The sequence below is a fragment of the Suricata suricatta genome, chromosome 15 (genome assembly GCF_006229205.1).
Source record: "Suricata suricatta isolate VVHF042 chromosome 15, meerkat_22Aug2017_6uvM2_HiC, whole genome shotgun sequence".
Lineage (NCBI taxonomy): Eukaryota > Metazoa > Chordata > Mammalia > Carnivora > Herpestidae > Suricata > Suricata suricatta.
This window is the reverse complement of record NC_043714.1, coordinates 32,325,749-32,346,887: the sequence shown is the minus strand read 5'-3', so window position 1 is coordinate 32,346,887 and position 21,139 is coordinate 32,325,749. Positions and strand designations below refer to the sequence as shown.

Below are 21,139 nucleotides of genomic sequence, written 5' to 3'. Positions count from 1 at the left end.
TTTTATATATATATATATACCAAAATAGAAGTAAGGTTGGCTGTTTAATAACAGTTAAATTAAGATCAAACTTAATTATATAGAGTTGAGGGTATCCTTATAATTATGTATAAAGTAAGTTAGATTTTTAAAATAAACTACAGGGGTGCCTGGGTGGCTCAATCTGACTCTTGAGGTCAGCTCACATCTTGATCTCAGGGTTGTGAGATTAAGCCCCATATTAGGCTCTGCACTAATTCTCTCTCTGCCCCTCCTCTGATCGTGCACATTCTCTCCCTCTCTCAAAATAAGCATTTTTTTAAACAAATATAAAACTACACATTGTGTGGTAATTTCTTTTTAAAAGAAGAGGCTATAATAAGTCATTGTATTTTGGTAAAGATATGGTGAAAAAATATTTTGAGTTTATTTATCCATTACTTGAAAGATATGTGTGAAATCAAAGAAACATGAAACTAGAACCTGTAGAATGATGTAAATGTTTAATGTTTTTTTAATGTAAACCTAAAGACTGACTTTATTTATGCTACAAAATATGTAAGAATTAAGCTTGTCCTTAAATATCCTATTTGTGGGGTGCCTGGCTGACTCAATCAAAGAGCGTGTGACTCTTGATCTCAAGGTTGTAAGTTCGAGTCCCACATTGAGTGTGGAGATTACAGTAAATAAATTAATTAATATATCCCATTTGTAACACCTTTGGGATAATTTACTAGTATGCTTTAATTTCTGTTTATTTTCAAATTCCAGTGTTTTCAGTACGTGGATGTTGTTGTTAATGTCACTATTTTCAATGTCAAAACATGCTTTATCAGCCTATATTGAAAAGGGAAGATTCTGAAATGTTCTGACTTTGAGAAATCCAAGCTTTTTCTCACTTAGCTAACCTGACCTCTTAAAAATGTGTTTGTCTCTTTTTTCCCCTATAAAGCAAAGCCCACAACTGTACCATCGACACAAGAAAGCGATGCTAAGCTAAAAGAAGAACATTACTATCACATATTGTGTTTTAAATTCCAGAAGATGCCTCTGACAGAGTATCTAAAGCGAATTAGACTTCCAAGAAGCATAGATTCATACACAGGTACCATCAAAGGGTGAAATATCTCAGTGGGAAGGCTAGCTATTATCAAGAACTCCTGTAACCCAAAGTCAAAAATGGCTTCCGTTTTTCCCTTAGCCTACTTTCTAAATCTGTCTAGAAAGCAGAATGTAAACTATATTAAATATGCAATGGATTGTTTGCCCATCTCTGGTGAAGGCAAGAGATAAAATATTCCTGCCTCTTTTTAAAATGCATACCAGAATAATGTGAATTATAGTAAATGTATAATCATCAAAATAAATAGATGGTAAATAGATAGATAAATAGACAGATAGATAAAAGGCAGTACAGGGTCTATTCTGCCCCTAGTTATGTTTGAAAAGAAAGCTCCGAAGTATTCAGTGACACCCACCCCACTCCCTAAAAATGTAATTATAAAGTATCTATCATCTTCCATCCTTTCCCACTGTTAATTATTCTAACTGAACAAACCCCTACCTATGGCCTCCCTTGGGCAGAAGAAAGCAGTGTGTGAAAGGACATGGACTGTGCTAATTGACCGATTCTTTGCCCTTTCACATCAACCATACTCCTTCAGGCAAGATACAGCCTTTTGTCTACCTGTCCTGGGTGATCCTGCAGCTTAACTCATGATGCAGAAAAGGCCTACTGCTGCAGTTATCCAAGCAGGGCACCTCTGACTTCCCTTGGCTCTCCTCTTCCTTGATCTGTATAGCATAGTTACCTGTGGAGACAGATTCAGCATGGACACTTCTTGGCAAAAAAGAAGGCCAATGTTGGAAGAGCTGATAACGATCACTCAACATCCCTTGTAAAGGCCAGTGCTTTCCACTCTAGAGGCAGAATTGTACTGAATGTTAATAAAAACTTTTGCCGTAATTTTCTTATCTCCAGAAGACATTGCTCCAATGTTACCATTACAAGAGAATCTTTTTAATGCTTATTACATGCCATTTGGATTTTTCTAGATCGACTCTATCTCCTGTGGCTCTTGCTTGTCACCATTGCCTATAACTGGAACTGCTGGCTTATACCACTGCGCTTCGTCTTTCCGTATCAAACACCAGACAACACACACTACTGGTTTATTGCAGACATCATATGTGATATCATCTACCTTTGTGATGTGCTATTAATCCAGCCCAGAATCCAGTTTATACAAGGAGGAAACATAATAGTAAGTGGGGCTGGGGAGAAGCAGAAACTGACAAATGAAAATCAGATTGGACAACAAAAACATAAATTAACAACACTATTTATTTAATGTCTGATTGGCTAGCTCTGCCTGTATCAGTTTTTAACCACTGAAAACTACCAGTATAATAATAACAATAACAACAAAACAACCCTCGAGCACTCACTATATTCTGGGGACCATGCATCTCCCTATGCTTTAGTTTCCTCTCTTAAAAATAGTACCTTCACAATGCTGATGGAAAGACTAAATTAACTGATGCATGTAGAGTGCTTGAGCTATGTCTGGTGCCTCACGAGTGCATTTATTTACTCCTTCCAGCCACCCTATGAAAAAGATATTATTATCAACCCCATATATAGGAAAGGAAACTGAGGTTTGGAGAGGGTAGGTGATTGCTCAAGGCACAAAGTTAGAAAGTAGCTGAGGCAAGATCCAAACCTAGACCTCGACTTCAAAACCCTTGTTCATTACAACTGCACCATGTTGGTTCATGTTGGCAAGTTTTTCAGACTTTGATAATATGTGAGAGTAGAAAGAAAATACCAGGTCTGAAATGTCAAAAACACACACATACTTTACCTAAATAATGTTTTTTAAAAAGTGCTGGGGCGCCTGGGTGGCTCAGTCGGTTAAGCCTCCGGCTTCGGCTCAGGTCAGATCTCACGTTCGTGGGTTCGAGCCCCGCGTCAGGCTCTGTGCTGACCGCTAGCTCAGAGCCTGGAGCCTGCTTCCGGATCTGTGTCTCCCTCTCTCTCTGACCCTCCCCCCTCATACTCTGTCTCTCTCTGTATCAAAAATAAATAAAACATTAAAAAAAATTTTTAAAAAGTGTAAATTATCAATGCAAAAAGAAGTAATTTAATATATATTTTTCTAGTAATCAACCTTCAAAAGTCTGTGAAGCAGTTGCTTTCTACCTTGTTGCAATCTACCATTCACCTCAGTATTTTTTTAAATTAGGCAGGTGTTATTTCATGTATAAAAGTCTACTCAGCCTCCTCAGGAGACATCCTGATGTTGTTAGAAAGCACTAGGCTATAAGATTTTTAGGACACAAACTGTATCCTGTTTGTCATTGTATAGTCAGCACTGAACACAGCACCTGTACATAATACAAAAAGTAAATCCAGGTTCTTAGGCCTGACACTTTGGGAAAACCTAACTTAAAAAGAAAGAAAATCTTTCATACCCTTTAAATCAGTGTAGATTCACTGCAATGTCCAATATGGTGGCCACTAGCCAGATATGTCTATTTAAATTTAAATTAATTAAGATTAAATGATATTAAAAATTCATATTTCCTAGCCACACTATCCATATTTTCAGTGCCCAATCACATTTGGCTAGAGGCTCCCATATCCAAGAGCCCAAAATATTTCCACCATTGCAAAATGTGCTATTAGATAGTGCTACAACTTCATCAAGACAGCCAAACCATAAGTAGGAAGCCACATACCCTGCAGACAGGTACAAGTCACAAGCACACAAAACACACCCATTGTTTTGTGATCTTTTTTAATTAATATGGTATCTACTGGCTTATATTCTTTTCACTCTTCCACTTTCCAGACTCATCACATCTCAATTCTCATCATCAAATGCAGTGGCTTACCGCAGAAACTACCCTTCTTACCATTAGGAGAAATTATCTTCTCCTAGATTTATCCTCAGTATTGAGAGAATTTCAAAAGCCATCCAGTAAATCTAAGACAGAAACAGAAGAATATGCTTTCACAAGCACATACCCAAATCGTAAAGCCTCTACTCCTCAGCTCCTTCCTCAACTAACTAGAAAGATGCTTTCTTTCCAACTGATGTCCGCATCACAATCTCTGGGAGGGCAGTACAAACCAGATCCTCCAATGGATCTACCACAGTGGGAACAGCAGACCAATGGAAGATACGGCACCTTGGGTTCAAACATATTTTTAGAGAATAGAGGTGGGTTCCTTCATCTCCCGAATATTTTCTTTTGAATCTCCAGACAATCTTAAATTATCAAAAAGTTAAAAGGAGTAATTTGTTATTGTTGTTTTATTGTAGAAAAAAATTTTTATTTGCTGAAGAAATCCTCCTATTATTTGAGAGCTTTCGTAGAAAGAAATTCTAAAGGCAAGAGCTAAAACTGTAGCAAAAATGTATTGAAAATATATTCCTTGTGTGGACTTCAGAGCACTAGTCAGCTCACCAGCACTATCCCCAGAGCTCCCTGGCAGCTTGATGAATGGTGATGGAGGTGTACAAATAAGAAGTAAACAACACACAGAAAAGAGTGCTAATTTCAACCTCCATTAGATACACAAGGGGGGGAGAAAATCAATGTTTGACAAATAGAAAATGACAAAATCAGTAAGGGGAGACTTATTTTCAATTTTCTAAGAGGTCTTTACACACAATGGAGTGTTAAAAACAAGAAAAATAACCAATAAAAACACACTCAGTGGGCTCTATTTAAAATACATTATCACAAACTACAAATACAGAGCAGGAACTAATTGCTTTGTTTTTACAAAAGAAGTTCAATGTTTTCCTTAATTTAGGATAGGTAGTGTTAGCCTTTGAAACTTGATTACATTTTGGTAAGAAGACTATGCAAGTTGAGAACCCAAACTGAAGATCTAACTACATTTAGCTATCAATGCTACCTTTGATGTACAAAGCCAAATTATTCATTCACTCATTCATTCACTCATTTAACAAACATTTATTAAATGCTTAAAGTTGCCAGGTATTTCAGTGCTGGAGAAAGGAAATATTAGTTTCCCAAGGCCTTGGAAAATAGAGAACTAACAGACTGAAGTGCTAAAGGCCACAATATAGGGAACTGCAAGGATTTACAAGTTTTTCACAGCATTTATTTGCAATATCTTTCTTCTGAAAATGGTGCTATTCAAATAAAGAACAAAGTTTTGTAAGAAAGACCAACAAAAGAATCTCTTGTCTGTACTTTCCTTTACAGACAGCAGAAATAGAGCTGGAAATGGCAATGAGGATTATAGAGATAAGCGATTCTCATACCCACAACACTGCTAAACCTACTGATCATAACAATCCCTGGAAATGCTCAGTGCCATCTAGTGGCATGCCAATCAGGCCAGCCATTATTGTCAACCACTTTTGGCATTTAAGTCTTCTCAGTTACCATTTATAAACTGACGTAAAGAAAATTAACCACTGCCTTCTCTGTGTTCCATACACTTTATTCATACTTCTCTTATTTAATTGTTAAATAACATTTGAATGAATTATAATATAGTAGAAACAAACAGACCACGATCAAATTTCATCTCTGAAATTTATTAATAGCATTATTTGAAGAAAATAAATTTACCTTTTCATTAAATAACTATCTTGACATCCATAAAATGGGAATTATAGTACCTACCTCATAAGCCTATTGCAAAGATTAAGACAATGTGCACACTGAGGCCAGGCTCTAGAATCTAAAAGTTGTATAGTAAGTTGTTGAATGAATCAAATGAATGAATATCCACACATTTAACTTCCCCTATTGCCTCCAATTTGTATATGTAGCCTCTTTCTTACCTGATAATAAGTTTCTTGAGAATAAGGATGATATTCAATTCATTTATCTCTCTATTTTAGGAACTCAGAGAGTATATTCAAGAAATGTTTGAAGGAGTGAATGAATGGCATCTTGGTTCAAGAATCTTCTTTCCTTGAATAATTATTTAATCTGCATTGTAGTTGTTTCAGATGATATTATTTTTGAAACACTTTGATATGTTCTATATGAAATTATGAAGTTTCTATTAATTATTTATCAGAAGAAGTAAATATAATCATACCTGGGTAGAGCTTCAAGAACTATCTGTTGGAAGAGGATTTAGGTGTAGTCAACATGTCCTTCATAAAGTAAGCCTCCCCTGAAAAATATGTTGCCTGCATAATGATGAGGCTTAAAAGAGAGAAAGAGAATTAAATAGGGCAACATTTTTAAAAATATGTCCCTAATTGTTACCAGTAAGCATGTGGATCCTCATAAAACTAATGACACCAAATTTATTTAGTGCTCCAAAGAAGAGAGATTTTAGAATCACTAGATGGCATTTGCATCTCCTGTAACAAGTTTTAGTTTCATTTACATTTATTCAATCATAGGATCATAGACAAGCCTAAAAGTAAAGGGATAAAAGTGCTAAAAACATTCTTCCAAGGTTGGAGAAAAGGGTGGTATATTAACTTCATAGCACTTGAAATGTATCTGTCAGTCCCAGTTGAGCTTTGAAAGAGCTGACTGATTTTACTCAAGCTCAGTACCTGAGTCAACTTAAACTTCTGTCTGTGTCTACCCGTGGCTAAATAAATCATTGTTTCACAGTAAAATCAATAGATAAGCATATTTTATATTTTTTTCTAATATATTTCTGTAAGATATAGTATATGTGCATGAGTAAAAATTATAGCCAAAAAAAGATGAGGGGAGCAGGAATTGGTGAGTTGGCTAACCAGTATTTCACATTGCTTGGCAGTAGTTTAAAACTTTTGAGTTTGGACAGTCTGGATGATAATTGTTAGAAGACACTGCTTCTGTGTGTACAAATTATAATACTTTGGTCAGATCATTATTAGTACATAGACAATTCCTCTCTACCTATAACTAAAATATAAGAGTGTAAATCCAGTATTAGCATTAATTCTTCTAGGTCTGAACAGTGACAAATCCTTCTACATCTATCACTTATCACATATTTATTGGGCACCTACTATGTGCATTAGAAACTGGAAAAAGAAGAAAAAGATATGGACCCTCTTAAGTAACTCACCCTATGAAGGACAGACAGACAAAAGAAAAATGGTGAGGTTTTGTGATATGAGTCATGACAGAGGTGAACCCTAGGAGTTATGAGGTACAGAGAAAACCACGTGAAGGAAAGGACACTTGGTTTAAATCGTGATGAATGAATTCCCATTATTTGTATACCTCCATCCCCACAAAATAGGGAAAAAAGATAAGTTCCAAGATCTGAGAATAGCATAGGCAAAGTCATGAAAGTGAGAAACTCAGATGCATCTGAGGAACTGCTGAACAAAGTGGATGAGGGATGCTGCAGGAGGCAAGTGAGACAAAGAAAGTAGAGCCTTGTAGACTATGAAAGGGAGTTTGGATTTTTTTAAGTCATGTAGTCAGAAGATTTCACATAAATGGTGATTGTTAAGTAATCTGATTCACTGAGATCATTAGCTGCCATTATAGAATGGATCAAGGGGAACAAGTCTTAAGGCAAAGAGACCCATGTCAAAAGAGGAGAATGGACATCAGAGAAGTGTAGAAGGAAGAATCATAGAATTGGTTGCTTGTTGGATGAGGGCTAAGGGAGAATGAGTGGTCTAAGATCACTGACCAATATAGATGAGGATGCTCATAAGATCCTCAAGAGGAGGGGCTGGGAGGATGATTAGTCATCTTGAGGGGAATGGAGAATCCTGATGAATTCAGGTCTGATGTAGATTAAATTTGAGATAAGCAGAATTGCTAAGTGAAGGCAATAGGCAGTTGCTTCGTGAGTCAACAGCTCCAGAAAGTGATATTACATGGCAGTAAATATTTGGTAGCATCAATATACATGGTGATATTTGAAACCATTTAAGTGTATGAAATTTTTTAGGAAGCAAGTATAAAGAGGAAGACAAGAGAGCTACATCCTGGGGAATGTTGCTGTTTAAATGGCTATCCCTGGAATTATTTTTTTTTAAGTCACCAAAAAGCTAGAACTGAAGAAGTAAATGAAAAATGGCATTACAGATTCTTTGGAAAGAAAAAATGTCAAAGACAAATATCAAGTGTTTTTGTTATCTCTTTATTCCTTGATCTGCTTATCTACTCAATAAGTATTTATTGGATTCCTAGTGTATTCTAGTCACTAGCTATATCCAGTTGCTAAACAAAGTCAACCCTGTCCTGAGAAAGGTTACCATTTAATGGAATACACTAATTTTAAATAAATGAGCCGAGAAATATGTGTGATTTCAAATAATGGTGAATACCATAAAAGAATACTAAGTACAATAAGGATTCCCTTAGTGTGATCATTAGGACATTGTTGGTGGCTTTCATATTGGGCCTCTTAATAGAATAAGAAAAATGAGAACAAGTCAAATTGTTACCAGATTGCCATGGATCAAGGTGTAAATGTGAGGGAAGGATGCAAAATAAAGCAATGTAGCCAACTTCTTAAGAAGCTTGAGTATAACAAACAATAGACCAATGGCAAACAGAAAACAAACACCAAGGAAGATTTTTATTTTGTCTTAAGAGATGAGAAGATAGAGCATATTTATGGGCTGAAGTTACAAGGAACTAGGAGAGAGAAGTAGCTATATGTATTTATCACAGTAAGAAAAGAATTGATGAAATTCAGTAAAATTAATACAAAATATAACATTTCAGGTGGATTCAAATGAGTTAAAAAGACACTACAGGAGTTCTACAAAATTTCAGGTAGGTGACTTACAATTTCAAAATTGTGCAAGTAATCCATTACCATTTTGATTGTAAGTCCCATCTACAAATTTCTATGTTAAAAATCTGCTTCCTTTCTGAATTATAGCTTTTGTAACAAACTTTATACAGATGAAGTTCTATTAAGCAAAGTCAAGTTTGAAGTTTTTGCTTCTCAATAATTACATGGTATACTTCCTTGAATGTGCAATTCAATATATGGATCTTTATCAAAGACAACAAAATGTTGGTGCTCACATTTACATTTCCAATAAAACATCAGTAAAGAAGTATGGAGTGTACAGTAAAACCATGGATTGTGAGTCACTTGTTCTGTGAGTGTTTTGCAAGATGAGCTAATATTTCTAATAAATTTTCATTTGATAAGGTAGCAATATCTTTCAATGTGAGTAGTATATGACCCCAAACATCACATCATCACAACTAAGCCAATGGTTCTTGAAATTCACTTTAATATACAAGTGCTTTGGATTACAAACATGTTTCCAGAATGAATTATGCTCCCAAATCAGGGTTATACTGTATTTTGTCTTATTCATACAGAATGCTAGCCTCCAATTCATATAGCACCATGTAAAAACCTATCAAACTGTTCTCTTATTTCTTTGCTGTTCATATAAACAAAATAGAATAGAAGCAATTATTTATATAACATAGCACCCTTCTTTCCTCAAATAACAACATAATTATATGCTTTTTCATTCATAATTATTTACACCCAACTACTTTATTATCTTTTCTTTGTCTCTCCTGCCTTTGAGAAATAGAGATTTGGGAGAGATCCAAGGATACCCAATTTGAACAAGTTAACTCTACCCTCCCATTTCAAGAACACTTTTGTGGCCTCGAATTTTGTATAAAAATACGAATTTAGGTTTAGGTGCCATATTGTCCCCATTGGCAATCTGTGGTGATTAAAATCTCTTCCAATTTGTTTTTATCTCCAACTAATTTTCTTTGTAAAAAATTGCCACATACTTGGACATATTCATAATCTATGATAACTTTGATGAACACCATAAGAGGATGAAGATTCTCTTTCAGTGTCACAAAACTTATTCCAAACTCTTAATCACTTTCTTGAATTTGAATAAGGGAAAGTTAACTTATATATCTAATTTGGGTTTATAAATGTAAAAGTTTACATTTATTCAATTGTGGTCACTCTTTTTGAATTCCCTTAGCACATCCTGCTTGTCTGGTTATTTTTGTAATTCATTATTCAACTATTAGATTGTTAATTTCTTGTGGACAGAAACAATATTTTACTCCTATTTCAATCCCAACATGTTTCTGCAAAGTGCCTTGTACAGAGTTCAGTATTGGTCAATTCTTACCCAATTCAATTTCCTACAATTCAGTGAGAAATAAATCATCTTTATCTAACACTAACGTGTTAACATCAAACACAACTAATGACTGCATAGAGAATCAAAGTGGGCAGTTGAGCAATTGGACAGACAGCAAGTAAAAAGACCATAATTCTGACATATTAGCTCTAATAAATTTACTTTAAGGATTTTAAAAAGATTATTATTATTTGAGCCAGAAAACTTGGGTGCTGAAATAGCACTAGACAAGTCACAATTCCATGCTTCTGCTTTTTTACTTATATGACATTATTTTAATAACTATTCTATATTCCTCTCAACTTGTTATAAGCCTCAATATCTGTAGGGTAAAATTAATGAGGTTTGAGGATATGATGCAATACTATTTTAAAGAATTTGTTTATAATAGCCAGTCTGATTAACTCAAACTAAAAATTTCATTTCTCTTCAGTAACACTAAGTTATTGTGAAATTCTGGTACACAATTAATTACCTCAACTTTCAATTTCATATGCCTTAAGAAAGCCCTTAACTGCTCTTAAACATTTTAAATAAATTAAGCATTTTTTAATGTACTCTATTTTTCAAAACTATGTAAAAATTAATGAAAATGAAGTTATCTTACTAAAAGAATTTCTTATTGTTATCATTGCAATCAGGAAAGTATGCAAGTGATGTTTCCATTTTGCAACTGCCAAGATAATAGAAGACCAGAATAATTAAATACATGACAAATTTTAAAATATATATTTTTAGCTATTATAATGCTTTCAATACTTTCAACTCTTATTCAAGTTACTGATTAATTATAAATGGGACTGATTTCTTTCCTCTATCTCAGCCTGCATAGTGCCTAAGAGATAGATTTCATAGCAGTTTATTGTTAGCAATACCCCAAAGAGAGAGCAGTAGAAAGAACTGAGGTATCTAAAGAACCACCAACAATATAATCAGTCCTGAATTCTGGAGTATTGGCTGAAATATAAAAAATACACAACTGCATTTAATGTGCAATGATTTTGAATAAAATTAAGAATTGACTTGCCTTTCAGTCCAAGAGTCCCATATTTAAAACACTATTAAAATGTATTTTAACATTAGCAACCACGCCATCTCTGGAAGGCAGCTATGCTCACCACTATACCACCAACGCACATGCCATCTCTGGAGTATATGTGACAACTCAACAGAAATTATAGAAAATGCAGAGCCTAAGGAGAGCTCAGATGCATGAAAGTGGAAATGAAATATACTGGAAGTAGACTACAAAATAGTGTTCTTATTTTCATGGTGCTAATATACCTTTCAATGGCACCAGGCATACTTAACTGAAGGCACTTTTGTATTAAAAAACAACTAATTCATGGTACATGAATTCGTATAATAGCAAGTCAGCTCTTACATACATTGGTATAAATCAATCCATGTCCCAAAAAAAGCAAATAAATCCACTAATTGTGAATATGTTTTTCCAACAGCTGGATGTTGCATCAATAATGCCATTTGATGTTTTCTACCTCTTCTTTGGGTTTAATCCAATATTTAGGGCAAATAAGGTATTAAAGGTAAGCTAACTATATTTAATTTCTTTTTATAATGAAATTTTGAAATGATTTAAAATGTCTAATTTTCTGCCCTTATCAATGCTATGGATTTTAAAACTGAATGAAGGAAAAACATCGTTTCTACTGATGAAAGTTGCTCTTGGTTATTTTATTTTATATCTCACAAGAGATATTTTTATAATATAGGAATGCTTTTATACTTCTATATACAACTATACTTATAAATGAATCTTTCATAATTATATTCTTTCCCATTTGTCTTTTTTCACTAGATGGTCACTGAATGCCAGTAACACAGGCAGTAAAATGATAGATTAGATTACCTTTAAGTTATGTTACTCTATAATTCTAGAAAAAAAAAACTGCAAACACTTTTTGCATAACAGAATTGTTTGTATATTTGGATACAACTCAAGTATCCACCAACAGGGAACTAGTTAAATAAACTGCAGGGCACCCATACAATAGAATACTTTGTAACATAATATATAAACAAATAAATAAATAAATAACATAAGATTATAAAAAAGAAGTTTTGTATGAATTTATACAGGAAGACCTTAAGGATATTTTTTAAAAGCTAGTTACAGAATAGTTTATAGAGCAATACTAACTTTTGTATAACATAAAGAAGAAAATATTTCATTTCTTTGTATTTATGTAAACAGTGAAAAACTACCAAAAGAAGTTAATAAAAATGGTTAATTGAGGTGGGCATGGGAGGCAAGAGAGAAAATTAGAATGAATGGTGCAGGAATGGGAATAAGACTTTGAAAGGGATATATTTCCTACTGGTTTTAAACTATGGAAATGCATTACCTATTCAAAAAGACTCTTAAGATATAAACATTTACAACTCATAAATTCATCAGGCACCTAAAACAAATCTGAGAAGAGTCAGGATGTGAAATTTCATGTAAATCTTTAAAAATAGCAACAATAAAAATAAATAAATAAAAATAGAAACAATAATGTATTCCCAAAAACAATCTTTATAAGAGGAACATTAAAGATTTTATAAATTGTAGGTGATTATCTCTCTCACATTTTGGGAAGACAACTAACTCAGCATAAGCTGGGGACATGGTGGAGCCTGACAACAGCAGCAATAGCAGAAGAAAAAAAAAGAACAAAAGTAAAACAGCAGCTGCTCCTTGTTGAATACATGCTTGGGGCTGCATGCTTTGTTAAACTTAATATTCATGACACCATTTATTCCTTCAAATAACTTAATCTTAGAGATGAGGATTAGAAGGGTGAAAAAATGTGGATTCTATCACATATTTTTCTGACTCCAAATTCTTTACTGTAATCAAATTGGCAAATAAACCTCAAGCTGAAAGGACTTTCCTTCCATGTACATACTTTTTTGTTATTTTTTAATTTAATGTTTATTGTTTAGAGAAAGAATGTGTGTATGGGGGGGGGAGGGGGATGGGCAGAAAGAGAGGAAGCAGAATATAAAAAAGGCTTCTGGCCATGAGCTGTCAACATAGAACCTGATGGGGGACTTGAATTCACGAACTGCAAAATGAGGACCTTAGCCAAATTCAGATGTTTAACCAACTGAGCCACTCATGCGCCCACCCATAATTTTTTTCAAGTTGAAGGGGACTTCCCCTATATTTTCACACATTTAAGACAACTCTCGAGATTTCTGGTTTGACCGTGGGATGTAGGTGTCGATTGGAGCCAAACTTAACTTTCCAAGCAGCTTAGCAGGCAGGCCATCTCTCATCAAACTTCTAATCACACATCAAAGTGGCCAGAGGTTCCTGCTCAGAGATAACCAACATTCCAGGAAGACTCAGGTTCCTATGGATTGGGGAGTTTGTCTGGCATTCTAATAAAAACTTATAAAATGCCAACTCTTTACACCTCATCTCTGATTCTCTGAGGTGTCCAAAGACTCTCCGTATTCAGTAGCCTTTTTAAATATAGGATATCCTGAAAGTCAGAATGGATCTTGTTTTCATAGCCCAATAGTCTAGTCATTTCACATATAACTGTGTCATTTTAATGCACAATTCCTTAGGAAAAATTTTATTTCTCAGCCTCCAAATTATACATGAGAATACAAATAAAAATATAAATTTTCTCTGCAGTGAACTCTTACGCTTGATTTTCAACAAGCGTTACAAACAAGACTGTAACTAGAGAGTAGAAATAAAATAAAGCAAGAAGCACTGGTAGTTTTCACAATTCTAAAATGTACAGGCCAGATGAAAATACAAGTAAACAGACCCTGGTTTGTTTGTTTGTTTGTTTTGAAGACATATGAATAGAATTATTTTCAGTAACAAAATTTATTTTACATAGTTTGATTTAAATACATGTATTTAAGACTAACACACTTTGGGATTTCTTTTGTTTGTTTTCTATGTAGTACACTTCATTTTTTGAGTTTAATCATCACCTAGAGTCTATAATGGAGAAGGCATATATCTACAGGTAAAGTATGACTCAGTATACTTCAGAGGTGGCAGAGAAAGCAATGGCACAACAGTTTAGTCAGCATTTGGAAAGAATACAATATTCCTGTGAAAGAAACAGAATAATGTCAAATTTGGGCTATATAAAATATAAGGTTATGTTCTATTGTTTTAGAATATAACTTGAATATTTTGAAGTGAGATAAAAGCATGAAAATCATTAGATTTTATTAGAATACATTACTGAAAATAGAATGTATTACCTGCTTCAGTCAGAACAAGGACAGATAAACGTGTTCCTTCACAAGCTGACTTTGCATCTTTCTCATGACAATTCATCTCTTTTAAAGATTTATTTATTTTTGAGAGACAGCGAGAGACAGTGTGAGTGGGGAGGGGCAGGGAAAGAAGAAGACAGAATCCGAAGCAGGCCCCAGGCTCTGAGCTGTCAGCACAGACCCCCACATGGGGCTCGAAACCATGAACCCTGAGATCATGACCTGAGCACAAGTTGGACACTTAACCCACTGAGCCACCCAGGCAACTCAACATGACAATTAATTTTAATCTGAACTTCACTTGCACAGAGACTTCTAGTCACTGTTAATCGTAGCGTAAAGTCCCACGAGCTTTTCAGAGATATCCAGTTAAATCAGCATGGCGTATTTTATGGGACTCAAAGTGGAGAGGTGACCCTCGAGGCATGTCTTTCAGGAAGTTGATTCATACCATCTGTGAAAAGAGAGGAAGTGTTTTTTATTCTTTTACACTGTGTCAGTCCCAGTCAAGACACTGCAGTTAGAAAACATGCAATGGCACCATCATTCTGTACTGTGCTAATGAGAGTTAGCAGTTCACAAATTTAAAGCAAAGAGATTCAGTGGAGACTTTAAGAAAAAGAAAATGTTAAAATAGGCTGTATTCCAGAAACAACATGAGCCCTTACTTTGCATTTATTCTCCTTGGCAGAGTCATTCGAACAACTGGATACTTGCTGTTTATTCTGCACATTAATGCCTGTCTTTATTACTGGGCCTCAGACTATGAAGGAATTGGGACTACTAGATGGGTGTATGATGGTGAAGGAAACAAGTAAGTTTTAAATTGAAATAAACTTATGGATTCTTCATAACTTTCTGTTTCAGTGTACATGTTTTCTTAAGCTAGTATTTTTGAAACTGTAAGTCACAATCCATTAATGGCCAGTAAAACTCTTTCGTAGATCAGTATGTTTCTAAGTGAAAGAAAATAAAGCAGAGGAGAATAAAATAGAAAATATCAGTGTATCATACCCAGTAAATGTGTGTGTGTGTGTGTGTGTGTGTGTGTGCGCGCGCACGCATGTATCCTGGGTTGACGTGGGAAATGCATTTCTTGCTCTGGATCATTATCAAAAAAGTTTGAAAGCCTCTGCTTTAGACAACTGACTGATAAGATAACTTTTAATAACTCCAATGTTGATTGTTAGTAACGAACAATGTTAATTATTTGGAGGGCAGGTGCAGTAGCTAATTAGTTTACCACAGAAGGGTTTTATGGGTTTATGAGTCAGCTATAACCACTAACTCAATTAAACACTTACAGAGTAACAAGGATCATAAATTAAACTTGACAATTAGATATGCAAGCATCACAGGAATAAAAGAGATCATTTGAAAAATTTAGGGCAGTACAATCAGGACTCAGGAATGGCAACTAGGTTATTTCATAGTGAGATTTCCTTTTGGTAGCTACAAGAACCTGGCATAAAGCAGACTCCCCTAACTTTGTACTCCAATGAAATGACATTGAGCATATTATAAGGCAATGTCCTTAATGGAAAAGGGCAGGTTCCAGTATGACTTTGAAGAGCTACTCACAGCAGCCTTGGGAAAGAAAGCAATTATAGGAGTGAAGATACCTCACGAAATTACACACTACCTAGAGTGAGCAGAATATGTGTGAAGGATTAAAACAACATTTTTTGAACTTTTAACCAGAACTGATGTTAGAAATTTAAAGTCAGAAGGCTCACTGACTGGGAAAACATCACACACACACACACACACACACACACACACACACACACACACAGAATATCTATTCCTAGAAAGTTTATAACCAAATCTACAAGTAATTCCCTTTACAATGTGGATTAAGTATATATTTAGTTTAATATAAATGACTAATTTATATAAAAAGTGAGTAAGACACCAACCGTGTTAAATAATGCCTAAAAGTGAATGTGTAATCTAACATCATTAGAAGCCTTAGTCTGATAATGGTTCTTATCAAATCAGCAAGAAAATAGACTTGCATCAAAATGCCTTCCAGAAAAAGTAGAACTAGTTTGCTTTTCACACCTGGATGCTTCTCTGCAGCATTTCTAGAGACTATATCTTGTTCCCAGGGCCTAAAACATTATTAAGTATATAAAAAACACTTACTAGATGTTAAGTACTTAAAGAAGGCAGGGAGAAGAAGAAGAGAGGGAGTAAGCAAAAAAAGAGGTAATGATCAGATCTGTATTATAACAAGAAAAAAGAAATCAGCTTCAGTCCATAGGAAATCTAAGCGAATGTGTGATAATATTTAGACTTCTAATTCCCACTGTAGTGCAGACCAGATATCCAAAACACCTCTTCTCTAAAATACAAGATAAACTATTTATAATTTTTGTCATAAAATTACTTATTATAATATACATTTCTAAATAAATTACAATAAAGTACTTTTCAATGATTATCAATTTCTATAGAAAGTAAAAAGAGTCTCCAAAGTCTAAAAAAACAAACGTGTGTAATAACTTGGAACAGAATGTTGAGATAACCACTGTGGACCAAAAATAAAGAACATAACTTCTTACTCAGTAGAAGGGGGGGAAAAAAGGAATGAGCAAACTAAAAAAAAGGCAAAAACAAAGAAAGGAAGTTGTGTGGAGAAATATAGAAACTGGAAAAGCAGAAAGGCAAGACAAATAACACAAAATAAGATAGTAGAAACAACTTAAAATATACCAGTAAGCACAATAAGTTAATATGGGCTAAATTCACTAACTTAAAGAGATTGCCAATTAATATAAGTCAAAATAGACTTTAAAACAAAAATTATTGTAGATAAAAAGATTACCATAAAATAGCATAAATTTCAATTCACCATCGATATATCCCAAATCTAAATGAAATACTTATAATAAATCAGAGAAAGTCGTAGAGCAAAAATTAATAGAAGGAAGAGAAATTGGCAAATGTACCATCAAAGTGTGAGGTATCAACACAGCTATTTATTGACCATGCAGCCAAAGCAATTTGTAAAGATAGAAAACATTTGAGAACCCAATTAACAAGTTTGATTCTTTTTATGCTTCTAGTTTTACTTAAATTCTAGTTAGTTAACATATAATGTAATATTAGTTTCAGGAGTAGAATTTACTGATTCATCACTTATATACAACTCACAGTACTCATCACAACAAATGCCCTCCTTACTAACCATCACTCATTTAGCCATTTCCCCCCAGCCACCTCCCCTCTAGCAACCGTCAATTTTTTCTCTATAGTTAAGAGTCTCTTTTATGGTTTGCCTCCCTCTTCTCTTCTTTCCCCTAATGTTCATCAATTTTGTTTCTTAAATTCCACATGGTGTTTGTCTTTCTCTGATTAACTTATTTTGCTTAGCATAATACACTTTAGCTCCATCCACTTCATTGCAAATGGCAAGATTTCATTCTTTTTAAGAGCTGAGTAATACTACATTATACATATGTATATTAATTTCTTGATCTATTCATCAGCCAATGGACATTTGCACTCTTTCCATATTTTTGGCTATTGTTGATAATGCTGCTATAAACATCAAGGTGCATGTGCCACTTCAAATCGACATTTTTGTATCCTTTGGATATATACCTTAATAGTGCAATTGCTCAATCATAGGGTAGTTCTATTTTTAAATTTTTGAGGAACCTTCATACTGTTTTCCAGTGTGGCTGAACCAATTTGCATTCCTACCAACAGTGAAAAAGGGTTCTCCTTTCTCCACATCCTTGCCAACATTTGTTGTTTCCTGAGTTAATTCTAGCCATTCTGATAGGTGTGAGGTGGTATCTCATTGTGGTCTTGATTTGTATCTCCCTGATAATGAGTGATATTGAGCCTCTTTTCATATGTCTGTTACCCATCTGGATGTCTTCTTTTGGAAGTATCTGTTCATGTCTTCTGCCCATTTCTTCACTGGATTATTTGTTTTTGGGGTGTTGAGTTTGATAAGTTCTTTATTGGTTTTGGATGCTAACCCTTTATCAGATATGTCATTTGCAAATATCTTTTCCCATCCAAAGATTGCCTTTTAGTTTTGTTGATTGTTTCCTTCACACTGTGCAGAACTTTTTAAAACAAGCTTCATTTAACAGATAAAAATAGCTCTGTGCACCCAAGAATTAGAAACAATCCATTCTTTTTAATTATTCATGGAAAATTACAAAAAGTGGTCATTTTTTTTGCCAAAAGGCAAGTTTCAATACATTTCACAGCATTGGTATCATACAGCCCACATTATCTGATTATCAAGATAAGAATTACTTCATAGGCTCTCCTCTGCACACTGAAGGGTTCTCACTCAAAACCTAAACTCTAATCATTTACATACATGCATTTATACGTAATATATAGACTTTATGCTAAGCCCATAAATGCTGCTGCATATTTATGTATTTTAAGATATTTGCATATGATAGTTGTTAATACACTTACATTTTCCTCAAAGTTTTTAAACATTACCATCTATTACTATGCCTGTTCTATCACTTCATAATACCCTTTGACTTTGTAAGCCTGAAGTATTTTTTACTTAACCCTTCCAATAGTTTCTGATGACCTATAACATGAAAGTTGCTTATGAGGCCACTGGACTCATATACTTTGCCCTCATTAGAATTAGGCAGCAAATTGTGGGTCATAAGTAGAACATTGTGAACAATTAAAATAAGAGTCAAGTTTATTTCTATTCCATTAATCCTTACCAGAATAATAATGTCTGTTCTTTTCAAAAGAAGACAAGGAGTCATTTTAATTCATACTGAATAGATGACATCCTTCAGTCAGCTGTGAAATTTGACAAAGGAGAGGCTTAGCTCAAAAAGAAAACATAAGTAGTTAAGGTTATTTGGAACAGAGAAATATCCCCAGCATACTTTTGTCCTTCATCTATATATACCAGAGTTTACTTATTTTACTGGCATAAATTTCCCAGTGTCCACAAATGTCTTAACAAATCCCTAACCCCAATCCTTAAATATATATACCTTCAAATGCAAGAGTAAAAAAGCATGCAAAGCTGTCATGGGAATCATGACTTTCAACAGGGTAAGGAAGGAATGAAAATCACTCTGCCTTAGTGCTAGGGAAATTTAGGCCAACTTACCACCCTTCATTCTACACATGAAGATGATGAGACTCACGTAGATTAAGATATTTACTCAAGGTCTCCTATACTTCAGTTCAGACCCTGGCAGAAAAGAAAGAAACAAACTAAGAAAAGAAAAGAATGGTCTTCACACTAGACACGACACGTCCTTTGGATGTAACAGAAACACACCAGAATAGCAATGAGTTTAGTGAACCAGAAAGGAGATGAAAGGTAGCTGGCAGCATGACAGGGAGAAATCTGGAAGGAGATTTCACAGATATGCTCAAAGATGCAGTCTTACCGTGTTTTTATTTCAATAAGTCTAGGTGTGCATAACCCATTCACTTATTCTTTCACATCATTCAACAAATTTTATTAAACTCTTATTGTGCTAAGTCCATAAATAGCTGTCTTTGTGGATCTTCTCTTCTAATGATTCCATGTTTCCTCATACTCAGTGCCTCCAGTGATAAATTTACAGGAATGTGGGACTAAGATGGATAGCAGCAGTTAAGAAAATCCACACATAAAATATTAAATTAGATCCTGTTAAAAATCGCATTTACCAGGGGTGCCTGGTTGGTTCAGTCGGGTAAGTGTCTTACCTTGATCTCAGCTCAGGTCTTGATCTCAGGGTCATCAGTTCAGGTCCTGCATTGGGCTTGTGCTGGGCATGAAACCTGCTTTAAAAAAGAAAAAATTGCATGTCCCACTACACATCTACCACAATGACTTAAAAATAAAAAGATTGTAAATACCAAATGTTAGGGTAAGAACATGAAGCAAATGAAATTCTTATACATTGTTGGAGGGAATGCAAAATGGCAACCACTTTGGGCAAAGATCTGACAGTTTCTTTTACAATTCAATATATGCCTTACATGTTGTATATAAGTGATGAATCACTAGATTCTATACCTGAAATTAATGTTACACAGTATGTTAACTAACTGGAGTTTTAAAAAAAACTTGGTTAAAAAATACACCTTACAAATAAAAATTCAAACCTAAATATTTACCCAAGAAAAATAAAAATATATGTCTATTAAAAACTTTTATAAGTACATTCAAGAATGTTTATTCATAGCAACCAAAATTTGAGACAACCTAGGTGTTCATACAGAGGAGAATAAACAAACTGTGCCATATTCATGCAATGGATAATACTCAGCAATAAAAAAGTATAAACTATTGATACATACAACGTGAATAAATTTCAAAATAATTATTCTGAGCAGAAGACATTTTACAAAAAAGTATACATATGATGTGACTTCATTTATGTGAAAATCTAAAACAGGCGAAATTCATCTCTGGTAGAAAACATTAGAAGAGTGGTTGTCTCTGGGAAAAGAAATGAGGGAATTTTCTGGAGAGATGGAAATGTTCTAAGTCTTGATAGATGCTTGGGTTACATAAGTATATACATTTGTCAAAATTCATCAGATAATATACCTAAAATTTGTCCTTTTATTGTATTTTCAAAATTTAAAAATATCTGTATATAAATATTGAACTCTGGCTGATATACATATTCTGAAGCACAATATTTAGAATGAAGTGTCTTATGGTCAGCAGATTAGTTTGAAATGCATCCAAAAATTAAGACAGATTCCTGAATGATAAAGTGGAGGAATATATGACAAAATAGGTAGAATAAAATGTTCATAGTAGAATG

General features: G+C 34.2%; 1 protein-coding gene across 1 annotated transcript in view; it reads left to right on the top strand.

Annotated features, from left to right (window-relative positions):
- The window catches only part of CNGB3 (cyclic nucleotide gated channel subunit beta 3), a 243,675-nt gene that overhangs the window by 162,550 nt on the left and 59,986 nt on the right, over window positions 1-21,139 (top strand). The window contains exons 9-14 of the mRNA XM_029923457.1: window positions 932-1,084; window positions 2,035-2,243; window positions 8,677-8,727; window positions 11,558-11,644; window positions 14,031-14,095; window positions 15,046-15,168. Coding sequence (XP_029779317.1) covers window positions 932-1,084; window positions 2,035-2,243; window positions 8,677-8,727; window positions 11,558-11,644; window positions 14,031-14,095; window positions 15,046-15,168 — 688 coding nt within the window. The remainder of the gene's footprint in view (window positions 1-931; window positions 1,085-2,034; window positions 2,244-8,676; window positions 8,728-11,557; window positions 11,645-14,030; window positions 14,096-15,045; window positions 15,169-21,139) is intronic.